The following is a 19,783-nucleotide window of genomic DNA, read 5'->3' as shown; positions in this document are numbered from 1 at the left end:
CAGCAGGAGGTGTTGGGGAGGGAGGGGGGTGTTGGATGGTGAAGCTTTCGCTACAGTGAATTCTGGTGATGTCTCCACATGTTCAGCCATCCCACACCCCGTCTACTCCCTATCCCAGGTCATTCTCCCAGCATCCTCTGCTGCACAGCTCAGACTCACACATCCCAAAAATGCCCAATCAAAAGTCTTAAATCCCTCCCTCCCAGAACCCAGCACAACATATCTCACTGTCCAAGCAGGACTCCACAGTGAGTCAAGCCAAAGTTAGATGTAGTATTCTTTCTTGTCGTCTGAGTTGCTGTGACCGCCTTCTGCATTAATGATAGCTGTGTCAGCATCTGCTGCATCATCTGCCCCTTTGGCTTCATGGGTAAAGTAGGTACCTGTGTGGGGGGGAATCGTAAAAAAAAAAAAACGGATTACGATTAATGGTAAAGTAGGTTTAGGTAAAGCAAGGTAAAAAAAAAAAAAGAAAGAAAGAAAAGATGATGTCATAGAACAGCAATATGCCAGATTTGATTCACCTTTGTGTCTCGCAAAGTATCGTCCTAAGACGATTAGTAGACAAAGCATGGCGAACACAACCACAGCCACGACGCCTCCGATGACTGCATGGTCAATTTTCTGCGGCACTTCTTCTGCTCTTGAGTCTACAGGCCGGGGAGAAAAACAAACAAACAATACAAAAAAAACAAAACAAATAAATGCACCTTGCGCTGTTATTTCAAGAGCTCTCTTCTTTCTGAGTAAGAAATCATTATTGATCAGTTATTTTTGGCAATACAATGCATAGCTATCTGAGATTTGTGTTTGTCTGCATGCTGAGACGTCCTGCTTTTATTTGAGACATAAATATATCTCTGTGGGGAAAAAAAAGGGAAAAAAAGCTTTGCAGGCTTAAATCAAAAACTGGTTGTTGTTGGCATTGTATTCACTACTCTTAAGATAGAACTTCAGATAAAACAAATGAGCAGATAATGAGCAGTGTACAACATGTTATCAGTCCAATTCAGCTCCACACAGCAGGTCAAAATCAGCAAATGATTTTTGTCACTAATAATAGAATGCGTAGGCTTCAATATGCAATCATGTTTCCAGTGACAAGAAAAGCCTTCGGTATTTTCACATGTTAGAATTCCTCTAACATTATTCTTCCTTTATAATAAACATAATATGAACTAATGCTTTTATATGATTGGCAGTGACTGGTATTATAATGATCAAACTAACAGCACTAACAGTCCTAAAGAACACTAGTGATCACAAACACGGTTCAAAGACATTCTACCAAGAAATTAATTCTATTTTATGAAAAAGTGTGTGTGTGTGTGTGTGTGTGTGTGTGTGTGTAGTTGGCGGGGGGAGCACATGTTCATCTAATATTCAGTTTATTTAATGGGTGTTTGTTAATAGTAGCAAAACAAACAAACACAAGAAAAATAGGGGGGAAAAAAAAGAAATACAAATTTTCAACTAAGAATCCATTTGCATTATTTCTCATGAAACTAGCAGAACAACTAACTTTTTGAACTGAGAGCTGTGGCACAGACAGGAGAGTTCCGTTCTGGCCTGATGTCAAAGGGCGATTTGATGCATTCTCTGATATTGTGACATATAGTAATATACAGTGATTACAAGATACCAAACAAGTGGCTTTATATTTCAAATCCAGCTGACCCTAAGAGCATTAGTGTTGTATGGTAAATGATATGGTATGGTAAGGTTTGGTAAATGACAGGGTGCTGGCTTGTAAATGTATCATCAAAACAGAAAAAAAATCATATTTAAAAAGAGACCATTTATGTAAGTAACATACTGTGCTGTCAACCTCTAGAAATTCAGCTGAGATGAAAAACAAAACAAAACAAAACAAAACAACAACAACAACAAAACATTCATTCACTGAAAGCTAAAGAGTTAAATTTTAATTAAATATCCTTGTTCAAATGCATTGGTTTAGTCAAATCCATTCGTTGTACGCAGCAACACTGCCTGGTTTTCTGAAGTGTGCTTGGACATACTTTAAAAATAATATTCTAGGATAAACTCTACCTCTGTCTGCAGTAAACAGATAGATCGCCGTGAAGAGAGGCAACAAAATTTGTGGTTGTACATCAGAAAGGGATGTCCAGAAATATATCATGTTCTCGAAACCTGCTAAGGGTTGTGTACTTTGATTGGCTGCTAGGGACTGCTAATTAGCATAAGCCATCAAACGGGATGAAAAATAGAGACAGGGAGGAATGAAAGAAGAAGACTGTCACTTCCCATCCCACATTCGCACAGTAGTGTCTCCTCCCTTAGTGAAAGCCAGCCCTGTCTCTTCTCCCTCCCACCCTGCCTGCCTGCAAACACCACCAGATAAATTAGCTGTCCTAGGGCTTAGTCGTCTCAGCCCATAAAGTCAAATTCCAGCAAATCCGTTCGTGCTTGTTTAACTTCAGAATGAAGGTATGCTGAGATCAAACACAGGGGATAATTATGAATGAAGGAGATGTCAGTGGGATACTCTAATAAAATACATGCATAATAAATGAACCATTTCATATACTGTATGCTAGTGGTAAGAGCCCAGGTGACAAAAGCGAGCTTCCATCTCATGTCTCAAATAGGTCTACTGCCAATTGGCTTTTCCTAAACTTTGCTCAGTGAAAATGGCTATGAAAATCCTGACATCTCTTTTACCTTGACATCTGATAATGAACGTACCACAGGCCCATTTAACAGGGTCATTACTGGACTGAAAACAGGGATGTGCTTAACATTTGTGGAGCACCCGAAATAGCACTATTCGAAGCCTCCAAAAAACTAGCCAAGTGAGCTGGGGATAGCAATTTGAATTCATTGGGAAATAAAGAGGGACTTTTCACATTGATTTACGCAGGCGTGATGCTGAAGAAAGACTAATGCACTGCTGCAGGGGCAGGGGCCCGTGCTTTATGGCTCTCGTTCTGCATCTGTGCTGAAGTGACTAATTAAACTGCAGGCCAGCGTCATTACAGCAGCTGTGGATGGACTGGAAACGGCCATCATTAGAGCCCATCCCCTGCCACCTTCTGCTCTCTCTCTCCGTCTTTAACACACACACACACACACACACACACACACACACACACACACTCCAGTTTCACTATTCATCTCAGTATCAGCATCTGAATAGGGTGCTGTACCTCACACCTGGGCACTATTCTCCACTGCCACTCACTGAAGCTCTTCTCAATAGTCTCCACAGGTAGTCGAGTACAGTGCAACATGTACCGTGCGAGCAGAAATTCTCTCTTTTATAATGAGTTCTTTGTTTTGTTTTGACAATACACATAATGTGTACTGTGTACAAATGTACAATTATTTATTTTTTCCATGTGAAGCACATCAGGAAGGCTGCATTTTAATGGTACAAAATTGTATACAACATCTGCTTGCCAAATTATATGGAAAACACAGTGATGTTAGCAATGGAACAGGGATTTCAGATTAAGAGCTGGTTCTCCCATGCTAACGCCATAGGTTAGCTTTGAGGTTGTTTCAAAGTCATAAAAGTACACAGATTAAATCTTTAAAATAGGAGACTAAAGCTCTCAAAACAAATCAGTGAACACAAAGCTACTTGTGGGGCAAAAAAAGAGAAAAAACAACAACCAGCTAACCAAACAAAGAAGTAAATGAAATCAAAAAGTGAAACAGCAAAATGACATTTCACTGTTGAAAGTGCTGTAAGACATGAAAAGTGTTTGGGGGTTCAGGCCCTCCAAATATGAAACATTTTTGTCTGACTACATGTGTATTTCATTTTACTTGACAAGAATATTTTCTTTTATTTTACTTTAATTAATCAGTTTTTATTCAGCCTCAAATTACATTCACATTTTATGCAAAATCATTAAGGGCCTTGTATTATATATTTTGTTGTGTTATACAAGATCCATCAATAATAAGAACTGTGCAGTATACGGACTGGCGTGGCCTTTACATGACCCTCTCTGAGTTCTCTGCTCTTTCACTCCCATTATTTTCATCAGGAAATCAGAACACAGAAGAGAATCTTGGGTACTCAGTGTTATTTTGAATATGCTGTATGTCCTTGAACTAGCTTAGTAATGGTATTATCCAATAAACAAAGACCAGTGGAAAAGAAAAAAAAAATTACCCATTATACAAAATGAAGTCAATTTTTTGTCAAATTGACTTAAACATGTTTTGTGACTCTTGCTACAGATTCTTTGTGTATGCTCCATCAGCACTGAGGGCAGAAAAAAAAAAAATCTGAAAGACTTGAACTCAAAATTCAAGGACTTCATGGTACAAGCGAAAAGAAAACCAAAAAAAACCAAACCAAAACAAAACAAACACATTTGTGCTGACAAAGGAGGACCTTTCCATACAGAGAGATTGAAAAGCAACTCAAAGCATGTGACACCTCCTGGACATGTTTGCCAGATGGAGTTCGTGCCTTCTGTCTGTAAACTGACCTGCTGATGAGAAAGCCAACAAAGACATTTGCCACAATCTACCAGTCTCAAAGACCTTAATAACATTCCCCTGGATAACTCCATGGACATAAAAGACTCACCAGATCGTGGTTTGAGATTAGACGACTTCATGTAACAAAGCACACAAAATGGTAACGATTTCTTTTTTTAAATTCCTGAAGCTTCCACAGAATTAAAACATTTCCAATTTCAGCTCAATGCTTAGACTTATAGATGTACAGATAATTTACTACAATCTTATAGCCACTATTTCATTCTCATTTCAATAACATGATAAATACTTTGCAAATGAAGTGTACACTATAAAGATAGTTAAAAGGAATTCTATTTAAGGGGACAAATGAAGGCCTTTTGAAAGCTTTCTCTGATAATGGACTGCCCTGTGTGACCACTTTCCAAACCACTTTCATTGTAGTACATGGAGCAGATCACATGCACACACACAAAAAAGACCAAACAAAAAAACAACATGCACCCATACATAAACACATCTTGCGAATGAGAGTGAAGATGACTCATGACACATTCCCTTTATCCTTAACTTTAACTCTGTGTGTCAGACCTGTAATGGAAAATCTGCAGTTTTTCAACAGCTGAGCTTATTGACATGACTTCTGTCATTTGCCTCACAGTGAAAGGAAGTGGCATCTTCGATAAAATCACACACACTTTTTTTTGCACCTCACTGCCTGTAAACCCATTTTTTCGCAGCACTATTGCTGAAGAGGTGCTAAAGTTATGGAGCGTTTAAACAAGAAAAGTAGCGAAGACTTCCCACTTATATTGTGCGGTCTTTGTGAATTTATTTTTGTATCAAAGCTGCTCCTTTTCCTTACCTTCCAAAGAAATCAGGTTCTCCTGTCTAAAGCTGCTCTGATGGGCAAGGCGCCATTCACTTGGTACAATATCAGAGGATTGGACAAGAGCTGTCAATTTTTCTAAACAGAATAGCCTAGCAAAAAAAAAAAAAAAAGGCAAAATCTGATAACTTGAAGGTATCAGTGAATGACTGAACCTGTCAGCGAAGTATAGAGACTGCATACTTCATTCCTCCTTGTTCTGAAGTGGATTGATTCTAGTGAGTCTATTGGGGGCTACATATTTTAAAGCAATTACTTACTATCCATAGACACTAATACAATTCCAGGAGTATTGTTCTCTGAGCCATCTTTAAGTCTTGTTGATCTTTTTCAACAAACATTGCATCGCAATTGACCTCCAGAAGCGAGGCTAAGCTAGTTGCTCTAAGATAAGACGAACTTAGGCATTTTATCTGATTGTTTTATGCAGTCTTCTGAAGGACTATGACTAAGCCAGTTGAGAACACAATGCAATTATAATGCCTTAAAACACTGAAACAAATATAACACAACAAACACTTGTACCACTCAATTTGCTTTCACAAATGTCTCCCATAGGTTTTCAGTAGAAACTCATTAACACTCCACTGACCTCATAGTCTAAGCAATGAAATGTAATTTGAAGAGGAAGACTTAATTTTACTCCTTTCCAGAATTCAGATATACAAAATGGCTCATTGCTTCGCTGAGAAAGAGAGAGTGTCCTTGGGCCCTGAAGTGGCTCATTTGGTTAAACACATAATTTAGTTCTGCTTGAAATTCATACTTTGTATGTGCATGTGATTTAAGATTATCCCAGCTATAAATCAACACTTTTTGTGTTGTATGTACTGTGTGATAAATCTCTTGAGAGATGATGTTTGTGATGTGGGAAAATCCCAATGACTAGCCATCACTGTAACTCTATGTTTGAATTTAAGAGCTATGGACCACTAAATTCCAGATGTCTTCCACATCTTGGCTGAGATACCAGATAACAAGCTTGAAATCTGCTGCTGTTTGACTGTAAACTACATTATGACAACAGAGAGGGCCCAAATGAACAAACTACTTAGATGAAAAGCACCGGCTGATAATGCAGGATGACTTTCTGTCAGGTAAACAAAAATCCAAAATATATTGTTTGTGCATTTTGCTTAGTTCAACATCCACTTGCTTGCCTTTTTGCTGCAAGTTAGAAGCAAATGTATTCATTTATCTGTGTCAGGCAAATATGTGGGCAGAAAGAAAATGCGAACGTATGATAATAACACACATAAAGCAAAGACAGGAGATGGCAAAATCATAGAGATTATTATATAGTTCACATGCTCACACACACAGGTACACACAAACAAAACACACACAAACACACACACACACACACACACACACATATTGCAAGCAGATTATCATCCACAGAAAATCCAAAGAAAATCGAGACCCTCAGTGGTCTTGGATAAACAGCTAAATAACAGTAACAGGGCTAAATTACAAACTGAGGAGCCAGTTTGAGTTTCTGCCATGAATTTGCCATTTTATGCATTCCTAGCCAATTCTCATCTGCACCACTGTGGCATATGTGCCGTGTGGCTGAGGACTCTGCGCACACAGTCATGGCCTCCTGGCTGCACTAAGTGCTCTCAGCAACAGCAATGCTTGATTAAAGTCACACTTGTAAATGGGACTCCGGATCACTGCAACCTGTTTGCTGTGGCAATACAAGTTTCAGTGGAAATTAATCACCTGTGAAAACTCTCGGGGGCAAAATAATGATGCTGAGACAGGATTGGATTAGCAGCATTGACATGAATTACTGAGCCATGTCCAATGCGCAATCATAGCAACTGAATACAAGATTTTCTCTGATAAGCCTTACCAGAGCCCTTCACGTGTGTGCTGCAGTTAGTTTTCATTCTGTTGCGCAGTCAGGCAGAAATACTTGACCTCATGGACAGCACTCAAATTCTGGTTGCTCAGACCGAGAGGAGCAACAGAAGGGCCTGGCTGAATTTTACTTTCCTTAAATAATACATCTGGCAGAATATAATAATGGGCAAACCAAATGAGAGGTGTCAACTGGTGTCATCCTCTCTGAGACATGAACAGCAATCCACATGACCAATGCCAATCACAGGATGATCCAGCACTCAAAATGTCAGCAGATCAGTCATAATAAGAAAATCTCTTTGACACTGTTTCTTTTTCACATCACTATTTATCAATAGTTTTAAATCAAAATTGCAATTATAATAAAAAAAAAACATCCCCATTAATTTTTATATGTCAAATATTGAAATGTGGAACATATAATCCCAGCATCAACTAAATTTACCCCAAGAGATTAATTAAAGAAGTGAGTAAACTTCAACAGCTTCACTGTTTCTTATCATCAGAAAAGCCTAATTCAATTTTAAATTACTTTAAGGAAATTCTTTTTAGTGATGTTTGATATGGCCAGCATCTTCAACTTCCCAAACTCTACGCATAGCCAGAGCAAAGTAGGCTGTTTGGTAAATGAAAACACTCAATGCAGCCAGTATGTTAATGTTTGTTAATCTAACATCCTCATTACATTGACAAACTACTACAAAAGCACTGTCCATATTTGTGTCCAAGATCTGTGCTTGTCACTCTGATCATTGGAGAAGAGTGGGAGTTCATCCCTTTAGACTCATTTTAAACCTTGTCTCATCAATTGTTGGTACATCAGGTTTTCTATTTTTTTTAAATCAAAATCATTACAACACTATCAGTGGCTGTGACTAAATCAGCAGGGAAATTTCAAATTAACAAATTTCTAACCATCAGCAGTACCTTTTACCACTGGTCTTGACACAAGATATAAAGCTATTTTTTTGCTCAGACAGCCATGGTTTGACATTGTTACCGAGTATCGAAACATACGCAACGAGGAACAAAATCAGGTAAATATTAGTGTCCTGAAAAAAAAAACTATCAGAAAAATTATGATGACAATTTAATTAGGAGAAGGATCCATATGCTATAGCTGAGTGCCTAACAGGCAGTTTTAATTTGCTTGGTGCGTATGCAATCAATGACCAGATACAGTGCAAGCATTAGCTGATGAAGAGAAGTCGGTTGGATTCATATGACAGTCGCCTCTCACTCATCTTGTCTGGTATAAAATGAAATAGGAGTAACAACAAATCTCTCTTTGTTTGAAAGAGAGCTCCAAGACAGACAAAGGATAGTGTTGGGATTGCATTTATATAAATGTATTATCTTTTCAAACCTTTCAAGAGTATTCCAGTTAAGACAACTATTTAAAAGCCATTCTAATGCAACACCAGATAAATTGACTGACCCTCTGTGTGGTTGTCCAATCATCTAGGTCGAACAATATCTATTAACTCTGAAATCACCCACACTGAAATGCTATTAAAATGGACATCTTCTTCAAATGAAGGCAAACAAAGAGCAAGTTCTTTAAAAGCCTCTTTTCCCCCTTTCTCTAAATCCACTTCTTGACAGAACAAAGAAAAAATAGAGAGAATATTCAATGTTGTAAGCCCATAGTCAGAGTTAATCTGCGTCTGTGGTGTTGGGCAGGTTCTTGAGCCTTTGATCTATCTGTAGCATACAAACCTGCAATGCATATGTTAGTCAAGTTTTTTTTTTTTTTTTTGCTTTCCCAAAATCAGTCCCCTACCACATGGTGTATCATAGTTCATGTATTTCTTTCTACAATTACAATACAGTGCATAATGTTGTTGTTTTTCTCAATGCAGTTCAGTCTGTTGGGAAATACTACCCTGGTGGTTGTGAATGTTACTATTAATATACAAACACAGAGGAGATGCAGCTCTCAACTATCCTAATACATTGCAGTTTATTATTCTGTGCAGTTCTTGTAAATATGTTGGTCTATTTTCCGGCCAAATTTAGTTTTCACCGTGGTACATTGACTTTAAAGTACCATTTATGAGCAAAACATTCAGTTGATGATGCTAGTAAAAATGGACACACTGTTGTTTTATTCTCGCTTTTAAATAAAACCATTACACCCTTTGGTATAGTGTCTATTCCACAAACCATCTTCAGTTACTGCTAGGTCTGGCCTGAATTTCAACTGTGATTAATCATGAGTAATATGATATATCCCAATAATTTATATATACATTTTAGTACACCTATGATTACATCCTAAATTACTGAATTAGGAATATGTTTAGTATTTAAATACTACAAAGCTATGCCAATGTTCCGCCACCCTTTTCCTCGCTGTGAGAAATATATTGCTGGCTATGTTAACATTGCCCTTATGACATGGCATTTAGAGGAGTAGTGAGCTGCAGGAAACCTCAATTATATCCAGTCGACATGCACTGAATAAATCAGAAAACACACTGCAGCATTACAGTACATTTTGCTTTTATGTTGTACACAATGTCAGCTCACCAGGATGGCAATTCACCCCACAGCTACAAGTATATGTGAGGTGAACTTAAGGTCTCACTTAACTCAACCAAGTCTACATTTCTCCACATAAAATACAAATGACACAAACACACATGTATGTTTCCAGTGGAGCCAGGCTGTAATACTTTAAATGGTTGGGAGGGGGGGGGGGGGGGCTTAAAAGGTTTGTTCAGCAGGAGAGCATTTCAGGATGCCCACAGTATACTGCTAGCCCCGAACATCACAAGGTGTCTTACACCCAAGGAAAGGAGCAGAGCAAACACAAGATACCAAGGTGGAGTGACTTGACAAAGAGTGGAGGTGAGAACAGGTCTACATAAAAAAAAGAGGTCTAAGGAAGCTCAGTGCTCACAAACAAATAAACAATAGCCATTATCTAAGACTGGGGAGGAAGGAGGAAGGAGTAGTGCTCTAGGAAAACTAGGGAAGCTCTTCATGCTGACTTTTGAACTTCTTCTTCTTCTCCTTTTTTTTTTTTTTGCTTTTTCTTTGTGAAGTTGCTAAAATACTCTCCAATCCCTGATTGTGGAGTACCCTGGTGAGACTGCTTGGCACAGTCCATGGGAGGTATACACACAGTGGGTTGCAACTCTCCTGTTGACTCAGAGACTCCTGTTTTGAAATGTTTTTGTAAGTCAAGAGTAAGTTAAGGGAAAGTTGTTGTTGTTGTTGTTGTTTTTAAAAGCATTCAAAAAGCAAAGTTGAACAAATAAAAGATGGAAAAAATGATGGGGTGCAAATTCAATACTTCAGAATGGAAGAAGCACTTGAATGTTCTCATACAAACATTCAGTGCACATTCACCATACACGCCGAAAACCTCACATATCGATCCAGAATTCCTATCTTCATCGTTAAAGTATTATATGGTTGGTTAAATTATTATGAGAGGTAGTTACTTCAAGAAAATTAACGAACTGAAACACCGGTATATTATTTTCCAATTCCTTATTGTTTTTTTTTATTTTTTATTATTTATTTCACTGCATGCCAGAAAAGAATGAGAGGACGAGTTCAGACCTGACACAGTTGAATCTTGTGTTAAAAAAGGATTTTACATGCCTTGAAAGGTGAAAACTCCACGCTTCAACGGCTTAGGCTCTCAAACTTGAGGGGGGGGGGGGGGGGGACATCCTTACCGAGTCTCTTATGAACTTGTTACATCCATAGTGTTGATTTTCCATTTGTTCAAAAAAAGCATGTTAAGTAGGCTTGATGAGGCACATTACGTATGCACTCAGATCTCAGTCAAATCAAAGGTTGTTTTTCCACCTCTCAAAAATAAAATCTGTCTACATTGTTTATGACTCAATGAGCTTATACCTCTGTTTCTTCCTTTTTTTTTTTTTTTTTTTTTTGGTCAGTAAGAAAATAATGTTCTTTATTCTGTAAGGTGTTCATTCTGGTGGAAGTGGTCTTTTATTGGTTCTTGTCAATTCTGAAGATTTAAATAAATGTAGTTTGTAATCATTACGACAATATCACTGCCATTATAACAATATCACTCTGCGAAGTTCAGACCTTAGTTTAAAACTCAATGGGCATGCCCTTTATATACCACTTTTCACAAAACATTGTTTTGTAACAAGACTGTGATAAAGAGGAATAGAGGAGTCTTTCATGGCAAAAAAAATTAAATCACAGCTGAGAGCAGAGCCCCCATAGTAGAAGTAATGACACACCTTGTCTTCTGTGTGTCATTTGCCCAGCAGCGTCTCGATCATTCCCACGCACTGCTGCGTAAATGGTGCTTTACCAAGGGCCACATGAGGCCGAACCTGAAAATATTGGAAAAACCCTAACAAATAACTGGAAAGAAAGCCATTTTATGGGGAAAAAAACATTGCTGATGTCAAAATACGGACTTAAAGACATAATTCAACATCCTTTGTCTGTTCCAAAGGTATTAGGCAAAGCCCGTATTCAAGAGAGACATGCCAGCAGGTCTTGTAAGCTTAACTGTTAAGCTCCTGTAGACTGATTGTAACATTTGTAACACGCTCATTTTGTAACGCGCTCATTTTGTAACGCGCTCTGGATGTGACTGATCAGTGGCATCTGTCAATTTAGCCGTGACTGTTTCGAGATTTTAATTTGTTTTTTGCACTGAGTCCCCTCTTTTTTACATAAGGACTTTTACACTTGATGGCACAAGAAAGGAACAATATTCATCAGTGATGTTTTCATAACACACTTTTATGGCAGTCACTTCTATTACAAATCAAACATCCATCTGCGGCACCCTGGTGAGAACTAGCTGGCAAAATCCATGGGAGGTAAGCTTCACAATCGAATCTTTGGAGAAATGCGGAAAATAACTATGAAAGTGATGAAAGGCAGTTTTGGCCCATAAATATGGATGTCTGATTTCGATACCATATTGCAAGAGTCAGGGTTCCCAAAAATATGACTGTGCAGCTGAGGAAAAAAAAAAAACTCTTGTATCCACTCCCACTCACTAGAGGCCTCTAACTCGTAGTGGGAGGCGAGTGGATTACCTCTTGTGTGTCTGACATCAAGTGCTGCTTCAGTGGTAATCTGAGGTTAAGACACTGATACCAATAACACTGTACTGAAGGTTTGAGGAAATATTCACTTTTTTGAAAGAAAAAAAAAAATTGCATGTATTTTATTCCACAAGTTCACACAGGCCATTGTTCTTTTTACTAATCACAGACAGACATCCTGAGCACAAATGTTGTTGCTTTTTCCTTTTTTTATTGCATGAGCTCTCTCTCTCTCTCTCTCTCTCTCTCTAGTCAAAGCTTGTAATTCTTGTACATATTTATTCTGAGTATGTGTTCTGAAACAGAAAAGGCTATGACATCTGTCAAAATTGCAGCTATTGGTGAGAAGGGCACTTCCATTTAGCTATTTATTTTGCAGTATAAATGGCAAGTCATTTCTAAATGCCATTTCCCAAAGCTGCCAAGCACTTAGGTTAGACATTGCAGCTTAATTGATTATTGAAAAGTGAAGCACATTTTCCTCCTCACACTTCAAGTTCATGAAAAACGTATTACATTTCTGTGTGATTTCTTACATAGATCTAACAAATCTTCTCCCTGATTGTCTTGTGTGTATGAACATATACATAAACTGAATGTCAAGTGCTGATTTGATGGTAATTGTATTTTCATATTGGTTTCTGTTGTATTAATCTGCTACTATTGTCATGGCTCTGTCTCTACCTCCCTTTCATTTGCCCAATCATAGCACAGTTTACCTGACTGTTAGATCATCTCATGATCTAATTACTGTTTTTCAGCTGTCTTCAGTTTATTTCCGTATTTTGTCTTTGTGCATGTATACTCTTATGTTTTCCTGAGTTCCTTGTGCAGTGTCTCATTCCCTTGAGTGTTCTGAGCCATGTTTATACTGTGTAAGTGGTCTTGTTTGCCTCCGTGTTCCTTGTTAGCTTTTGGGTTTCTGTTAGTCTTCTTGATTCTGTTTGATTCCCTGTTAGCATTTCTATTACTATTAGCATCCCTGCTCCAGTTAGCCTTCCTTTGTTTTCATCACAACCTGTTTTTGATTGCTCAGTCTTAAACCCAATTTATACTTCTGCGTCGAATCTACGCAATAGATACGGCGTAGGCTCTCTGTAGTCGCGTACCCGACACCGTAGCCTACGCCATAGCCTGACGCGCACCTCCCTAGAAATGTAACTATGCATCGCTGCGACGCGCCTCAAGCAGACCACAACAACTGTGATTGGTCCGCTTGGTAGGCTCACCCTCCTTCTGCTCAATCGGTTCAGTGGTCGTACACACCGTCTCCTCCGATGTCTTCTCTTTTCTGTGTTGCAGTAATTTCAGTAAAAGTAACTGTTCAACATTTATTAGCGCCTACTCCAACGTGATCCACTCAGTTTCAGTCGCGATTAGAAATTTTCAGCAAAATGCCGAACTGAACCCCTTCTTTTGAACGCAAAACTTGTTTTACAGATTTTGCTGTGCAAGGACTGAATTCCGACTTTTTATTTAACATTACTCCATCGTTTGTGATGCACGAGGAAATCAACACTAGCGTTTTGAAGGTTTCATTATGGAGCGAAGCAGACGTCATTTGCGTAGGCTACGGCGTAGGCTCCACGTAGAGCGTACGCAGAAGTATAAATCAGCCTTTAGTCTTGCCCTAATAAGTTGGATGACTGTGTACCGTTCCTGGTCTGTCTTGGGACTCAGACATTCTGGGTTGATCTAAAGCTTGTTCTTGCACATTCAGTATCTATCCGTAATTTTGACAAAGATATTTGACACTTTTTTTTGGACACTTCTTATTCTTATTCTGATTGGTCTCTTTCTAGTGATATTTCTGCTGGTGGTTTATCCAATCAAAATCCATTGAGATAACACCCTGTTACTATTTAACACATGTATAATCTATTATAAGCATATGGTATGATACAGTAAAATGCCTTGTGTCCTCAAATTTATTTTAAGATGATCATGCTTTATGTAGGATCATAAAAAGTTATATTATACCCGATAATAAGCTCATGATGTATTCATGCATACTTTAAATAAAGTGTTACTCAGCACTTTGGTTATTATTAATTCAAAATGTTAAGACTCAGCACTGACACAACTAAGAATCAAGCTTGTTAAAAGAATCTCTATTTAGGTCGACTGACAGCATTGCTGACTTATGGAAAAATCTTGAAAATGCCCCCCCCCCACCCCCTTTTTTTTGGGGTGGAACCTCAAGTTTAGAATTTCTGTGTTGTGCATTTAAAATTCAAAATATGACACACAAAACCCTATGAATATCTGCTGTATCTTTTAGCCCATTCCAAATATGAAGGGCTTGTCAGCTCTCTTTTCCAGGTTGAGATACAGCATCAGATCCTGATAAGATATTGCAGCGAACCGGAGCATTCGTAAAGATCAGACGTGTGGCAGGGAAAGCATTTTGATCAACGACACTGACAGCAGTGCACCGTCAGGCGGTGATGTCATTTATCTGTGACGGAATCTTATTTGGACCAGTTTGCCTGACCTGCAGAGTGTTCTGACCTTTCACCTTTTCTCACTGTTGTCTTTTATCCTGCACACAATAGCATGCAGCCTCACTCCCTCCCCGACAACCCCCCGCCCCGCCCCGCCCCCACACACACAGCAGGATACCAAGAGGAAAACGGAACACAGGACTGTAAGGAGAGGGATGTGAAACCCTGAAGCCGAAATGACATACAGTACAGTACCTTGGGCGGCGTCAGGGTTGATGGTGATGGTAGTGGGTGTAGGGGTTGTGGTGAGAACATCTAGATGGAAAAAATAAAACATGTATAAGAAGAAAAGAAAGGAAAAAATGACAAGAGCTATTATGAGTTAGCTGAATGTTAGTATAATGATGAAAAATATGAAGGAACTGTGAGAAAGATTTCATCCCATTTTAAGGCCATTTGCCACTGTCAGGGATGCATTGTTCCTTTATGTTGTGCAAAGAGTACTCTCCTCTAGTGCCTTGTCTCTGATATGCATGTAGATGGATTACAGTCATGCTAATCTTCAGATGAGAATAAATGTCAGAATTAAAGAACAATTCAACATCTCTGTATTTAACTTACCTAAAAAAATGTGATCTTTTGAAGATGGAAGGAGGAATGCTCGTCAAAGATATTGGGTATTTAACATGTGAAAACACAGACATTGCAGCTCCTGACAGATAATAAAAACCTGTATCGCCTTCCACAGACTGCTCACACGAATACAGAGAACAATTTCCTTACACATGAGCTAGGAAGAAATGTGTTCACTTTGCTCAGGACTCTGTTCCTATTGTGAAGACTCAATGTTTTATTTATTTATTTATTTATTATCAGAACTTATAAACACAGGCTGTATATTTCACTAGCTCAGTATAATAAAATAAGTGGTACTTTCACAGACTATGAAAAATTCCTGCCAGTAACAAATCAATGGCTAAAGTAGGTGAGGCATTTTACTATGTATGTGTAGCCACGTTTGCTACACACCTATCATTCCACATGGTTTTTTTTTTTTTTCCCTTTTACTAGAGATAGCAGGCCCCCTTACTGGGGAGCAGTCACAGCAGGCAAAATTGGCTGGCTGTCTCCATCACTTTATTGTCTGTGCTCCATCAAAAGATCTCAGTAGGAGCCCAAACACTTCCCAACTAATGATAAAACATCAAGGACAGCATAATATCTCTGAATGTGGTAGCTCGGAGACAGATTCTCTGATGAAAATATTTCGGGGATTTCACGCCTTCTGACCGATCACAGACGGGTATTGGAAATGTCAAAGTCTCGTAGGCGAGATTGTGCATGCAGGGGAGATGGCCAACACAAAGGTCTGAATGGGATGTGGCATGCATAATAGTCAAGCAAACAAGAATTTTCCATGGGCAATTTGTGAGCTGGGTGACTCTTGGCTCAGCATTATGAGCACTGAAATATGAATGTGTTTGGACATGCAATATTTCCGTTAGTGAATTTGTATCTGTGAGGACAGTGTAAGAAATTCTAATCATTCACTAAGAAAATGGCTGTTACAAGTACTTAGCACAAGTAAGACTGCTAATAGCACAAGACGCTGCATATTTATAATTATGTCTGTTGATTCTATTTTGCTGTTGTCTTGTGGTAATATAAACACTGCTTTTTTTCTTTTTCTTCCTTTTTTTTTTGATGATATCCGAGACAATAGCTTGGTTTGTCATCTTCCTCCATAACGTCACTTATCATGGAAAAAGCAGAAATAATTTTCCTGAGTATAAAATTACTCAAAGTCCAGCCTATTAAATTTTTTAAAACAGAACGCATGACAAATATTGTGATATTGAAATCCAAAATTGCTTTTCAATAACAAGATAAAGTTTCTAAAAGCCAGTGCTGTGAGATCCCAATTCACTGAGAGAATCAAAACAAACAGGAAGGACAAGGAGACTTCTCAGTTCCATGCTAACAGACGCTAGGTGTGATTTTTAGCACTTGGTTGCTCTCGTATATTGGTTTTTTTGAGCTGAGTTTATTTTCTCCTGCTTTCATCAGTGTCGAACACCAGACAACAACTATCCATTGAGCAAAGGAAAGCACCAATGTACAGAAATTATTTGGATATATTTCAATTAAAATATCAAATAATTACAGAGCTCTTAGCAGACTTTCTCACTTGCTTGGTCCCTTTCTTTATAATACGAAAACAGCACATTTCATGAAAGAGACACCTGAATCATTAAATTTATCCTATGCATAGAAAAGTTGTGAATGAAAAATAGTTGGAGAAAAATGGCTAAATAATGCCCTCCTGATGTACCTATTTTTCCAAAAGTACTATATAATACAGATTACTGATTAAGGAAGGTGTTGCCATTTAAAGCTACTGTACATGCCACAGATCAAGCTTATAGCTGAATATGGACATTGGGTATAATGTAAGGTTCTTTTTTTTTTTTACAAATCTAAAAAATCTGTTTTGCCCAGGTTGTTCATTTCAGTGCAAAATGGGTTACTGTCATCAAGGCTCTGTCACATCTGAACTGAACTGAATTGTTGCACCAGACGTGTATTTTTAATCAAGACATAATGCTTTCATTATGACTCAGCATAGAGGTGTTAAGACAAATGTTGTTCCAGCAGCTTTATTGAGGGGAAAACTCCCAGGTGAGCCAGGATATAGAGGTTAATACTGGACATGCACTCTGCCAAGACTTCTCTTCTCCTCCATAGGTCACCATACAGACAATCCAAGTGACTGTAATTGAAACACACAAGTTGCCCACTGGGAAGGTAGTCTGTAAAAGGTAAGGTCAATAAAAGCTTAGATAACCTGAAAGCAGCTGTGGCAAATTTCAAGGAAAACTACAATAGGAAAACTACAGTTTATATGATATGGCTAATCATATATTCATTAGATATATCTAGTCATTAGATATATCTACTTACAACAACACTAATTGTATTTATTTTATTCCATTTTATTTTATTTATTACTTGATTGTTTGTTTGTTGTCGAACATGTGCTCATAATCATATTTTTTGATTCCTTGAATGGCAGTTTAAAACAGATTGAACATTGAAATAAATTAAGGATTTGGAGCTAGAGATTAAAAAATAAACACAAATTAACTCAACAAGATTGATTATCTGAACCAGCACAAGTGCAATGGCTGAAATACACCTGCCAGGAATACCCAACTGTGATTTTTATAGAAAAGTACACACAGTACATGAACAGACACACACTAATTAATCTAGATTGCATGATTAGCCAGGGAAACCGATTCCCCAAGGGACATAAACATGCATTTGACGGTTTCTGTCTAATTTTTAACACTAAATGTCAGGTGTAGATGCCTCAAACTTTAATTAAAAGCTATTATTACCACATTCAACATTCCAGACTACTTCAGACTACTGTGGATTCTTCCCCAACTTATTTAATTAGAAGTGACAGGACTCTGAGGGACATAGTTTACATCAATTATCATGCTTAAAGACCCAAGATGGTACACAATCTAGGTGTTAAAAAAAAAAAAAGCTTACACGTTTACACATTTTAATTGATATTCCATGCTGACTGAGCCAGATTAGTTGTCTTGAGCTTGGTTAACACAGGTGTAAAATACAATCCATACACAAGCCATAGGAACATGTTTAGGAAGCATCTTTGTCTAGTTTATAAATTAACCTCTAATTTTGCTTTTACATCATAAAATCATACTACAGCAAAAAAGGTCAAAGCAACATAAGCCTTCACAGATTGCTTCATTACTTCATAGTAATTGCTTCATTCAGTGTACCTAATTTGTTAAAGACTGTGGCTGAAACCACAGACACAAGGACCAAATGTATTAGTGAATTAGCTCACTTGTCACAATTCCTACTGAACTGCAAACCATTTTGCATCAGTGGCTGATTCCTTTTGCAAAAAAACACTACACACATGCATCAGATTTAGACATAATTCTCCAGGGGAAAATGCTGGCATTAATACCATAAATACATAATGTTCCCCACCTAATGTTAGCGGAAAATTTTGAACTCCATGCATTTAACCCCAAATCCATAAGTTTAAATTTACCTCTCAGGACACCGAGTTTCTCAATTGTTTACACACTGAAGCTAAACCACTAATTTCAGCCTTATTTAATCCTTCCCAAAACACTTCACATAATTTTCCTCATTAGGCACAATCCTCATAAAGGAAATGGCTTGTGTCCACACTGACATTAGAATGGAAAACTTCAGAGATCAGTTGAACACACACACTCCTCACAGATCAAATACCAGTTGATTTAATTATTCAATTAGCAATCAGTCCAACATCATCTAAAGGGGAGCTATCATTTTTTTAGAGCACTGTATGAAGCGTAGAGACAGAGAGAGAGAGATGGGGGGGGGGGGGCGGTTTAAGACTAAGTAATGGAAGAGGAGCAAGGAAGATTAAACATTTCAGACCAGACCCAGGCAAATTTTAGCCATGCGAGCAAGTCTAATTTTGATCACGAAGGAGGCATTACACCTGAATGCACCTGTTTTACCATAGTAAGAAGTTTTGCATTCAGAATTTTACTTGTCACCTAGAACTGCATATTATTTTTTTCTCCCTTTCCTTTTATTCTTCAGCTGTTTATTTTCACGTTATGTTGCATATTGTCTATTATTGTAATTTTGGGGAAAAAAAAAAACAAGAAAAAAAGCAACCTTTCTGTGCCCTGTAAAATCTAATTAGTTAACTTCACTTGAAAACATTCGGCAAATTTAGTGCCTTGACTGGATCAAGTAAATGTTACAAATTTAACTCAAGCTAAGTTTAAGTTTCCAAGAACTTAACATGAATTTAATTAGTAAAATGTTCTCGAGGCAATGATTCAATGATGCATAAGTGTTCAATGCAATGTACAAATAAGGAAAGCCTCACAATTTGAAACCTCTCAAACTATGGAAACAAGGCTTACCACAGAGACAACACTTTTGTTTTACAGAGCGTAGGAGAATAAAATAAAGTGTACCTTGAAAGTCTGCAGACCACTGTAGTTCAC

The 19,783-nt window shown here is 38.0% G+C and overlaps 1 protein-coding gene across 1 annotated transcript in view; it reads right to left on the bottom strand.

Moving 5' to 3' along the window:
• Nucleotides 1-264: 264 nt before the first annotated feature.
• Nucleotides 265-19,783, bottom strand: part of cadm1b (cell adhesion molecule 1b) — a 38,109-nt gene continuing 18,590 nt past the window's right edge. The window contains exons 9-11 of the mRNA XM_030778088.1: nucleotides 14,979-15,038; nucleotides 525-650; nucleotides 265-383 (exon numbers count right to left, since the gene is read on the bottom strand). Of these exons, the coding sequence (XP_030633948.1) occupies nucleotides 265-383; nucleotides 525-650; nucleotides 14,979-15,038 (305 nt within the window). The remainder of the gene's footprint in view (nucleotides 384-524; nucleotides 651-14,978; nucleotides 15,039-19,783) is intronic.

Source organism: Chanos chanos, chromosome 6, assembly GCF_902362185.1.
Source record: "Chanos chanos chromosome 6, fChaCha1.1, whole genome shotgun sequence".
Lineage (NCBI taxonomy): Eukaryota > Metazoa > Chordata > Actinopteri > Gonorynchiformes > Chanidae > Chanos > Chanos chanos.
This window is presented reverse-complemented; position numbering and strand designations above follow the sequence as displayed.